At 38.2% G+C, this 2,255-nt stretch overlaps 1 gene segment (V, D, J or C); it reads left to right on the top strand.

Moving 5' to 3' along the window:
• The first annotated feature begins 1,271 nt into the window (after window positions 1–1,271).
• Window positions 1,272–1,720, top strand: LOC116081131. The segment is given in 2 exon segments: window positions 1,272–1,317; window positions 1,401–1,720. Coding segments are annotated over 2 exon segments (366 nt in total).
• Window positions 1,721–2,255: the final 535 nt, after the last annotated feature.

Here is a 2,255-nt window from a genome sequence, read left to right as displayed (position 1 = left end):
GAGAGGTGGAAGCTGGGCATTATTCATCATGTGGAGTTCATTACATTTGCATTTCATTATTCTTTTTGTTTATAATAAAGTTTTAATAGTTCAAAGTTCATATCTGTAATATCAAGCCCTTGTATGATTTTGATGACTCAGGAGAAGAGATAAGAAGAAATTAACTTAATTAAAGACTGTCTTTGTGGATGTACAGAGTCCAGAAGATAGAGAAGAAATGATATCCTCACACCAACACCATACCACTGCTCCTTAGGTATGAATTTAGACAATGTTTACAATAACATTCCAGATTTGAAGGCCACCTTTATATATTCACAATTTTCGGGACATCTTGGTATCAATTACATCATTGTCCTGCCTTGTGATTAATGTAAGAGAATCCTGCAATCTTGTGTGGTTTCCATGGTTTATGTACCACATCTATCTGTGTTTTCAGATTTACTTATATAACATCTGTCCACTGTGTTGTCCTCTAGGACATCCAGAATCTGATAGAACTGTACAAATAAGCAATATTTCCCTCATTTTAAATTGTAATAAATAGAGGGCAGTAAAAAGATGAAGGCACAGGCCAGGCAATAAAGAGAAATCAAGAAAAATATTATCCAGGAAACTGACAGATAAATAAAGTCAATAAAATATCACTCTTTTCTGTGTAATTATAGCATTCACATTTGCCAGCCTGTGGCTGACACTTAGTCTTACACTCTACGAGAAGTCTACACTATCTGTAGATTTGTGTGTGTGTGTGTGTGTGTGTATGTGTATGTGAAAGAAAATATGTTCTGAAAAGACTCACATATGAGGCAATCTCTGGCATCAGGCACAGAACAAGATGAAGGGAGAAGATTCCTCAGTGCTTTGAATGATTCATGTGTCCTTCATAAAAACAAAAAAATACAAAACAAAAAAAACAAAAAAGAAACAAACAAACAAAAATGTAATGATCCCTGGATAAATGAACAGAATCAGGAACTGTATGTTAGACTGAAAGTCTCTCTCAATCTTGTTCTTTCTGTAAAGCATTCATCTGAAGTGTTTCATTCTGAGAACTCTGGCCTTCAGCTAGCTACACTTTATGGGTATCAGAAGTGAGCTCCCTTGAGGGCTCCTGTGCTTATTATCACAAATTGATTCCTCTTGAGTCCTAAAACTTAAGTACACCATTAGAGTGAGCACCTGATGAGAGAATGCAAATCTCTCTTGGCTCCACCCTACCTTAGGTTAAAAATCAAATGGTGAGCCTGGCTACTCACAAGTGTACAGCCATGGACAGGCTTACTTCTTCATTCCTACTGATGATTGTCCCTGCATGTGAGTGCCAAGGCTCCCAACCAGATGGACTTTTCTATCCTCACTCTTTTCTAACCTTATCATCTGCTTTATTTTCTTCACAGATGTCCTGTCTCAGGTTACTTTGAAAGAGTCTGGCCCTGGGATATTACAGCCCTCACATACCCTCAGTCTGACTTGCTCTTTCTCTGGGTTTTCACTGAGCATTTCTGGTATTGGTGTGAGTTGGATTCGTCAGCCCTCAGGGAAGGGTTTGGAGTGGCTGGCAACCATTTGGTGGGATGATGATAAGCGCTACAACCCATCTCTGAAGAGCAGGCTCACAGTATCCAAAGACACCTCCAACAATCAAGCATTCCTGAAGATCGTCAGTGTGGACACTGCAGATACTGCCACATACTACTGTGCTCAGAGTGCACATTGACACAGGCTCAGTTTTCAGCTGTACAGTACTTTTGACTGGTTCTCAGCTATGTTCCTTCCTATTATATCATAAGAGTGTATGGCCACAGCTTTCTTGTTGACATCTGTGGTTTCCTGTCTGCAGGCCAATAGCTTCCTATTCCTGATACTAAACCTAAGTGACTTTTAAGATGTTAAGAAATTAGTCTGTCTGTATTTGATTTTATAAAGATGATGTTTCATGCCTACACCAGGTGGCTCAGAATTATGGTTGCCCTCATGCTTGGGCCACAAATCCCACAGCAGGAAATTCAAAATAATTGTAAAGGTAACCTTCATTATGTAGCTATTTATGTGGATGGTACGAATTACTGAATGAGCACTCTCATACTGAGTCATTCCTAAAAAGTTCTCATGGATACTCTCAAAATTTTTAGGCTATTTGCAATGCTATTTGATACTCTCCAGAAAATGATTGTAGTACCATACTGTTAAAAATATACTTATATATTTCAGTTAACATACATAATTTGAATGTTTGTCCAAGTACAAGCTTA

This window comes from Mastomys coucha, unplaced genomic scaffold (assembly GCF_008632895.1).
Source record: "Mastomys coucha isolate ucsf_1 unplaced genomic scaffold, UCSF_Mcou_1 pScaffold6, whole genome shotgun sequence".
NCBI classification, from domain to species: Eukaryota; Metazoa; Chordata; class Mammalia; order Rodentia; family Muridae; genus Mastomys; species Mastomys coucha.
The sequence above is the reverse complement of the archived record's forward strand: the minus strand, read 5'-3'. Positions and strand labels throughout refer to the sequence as shown.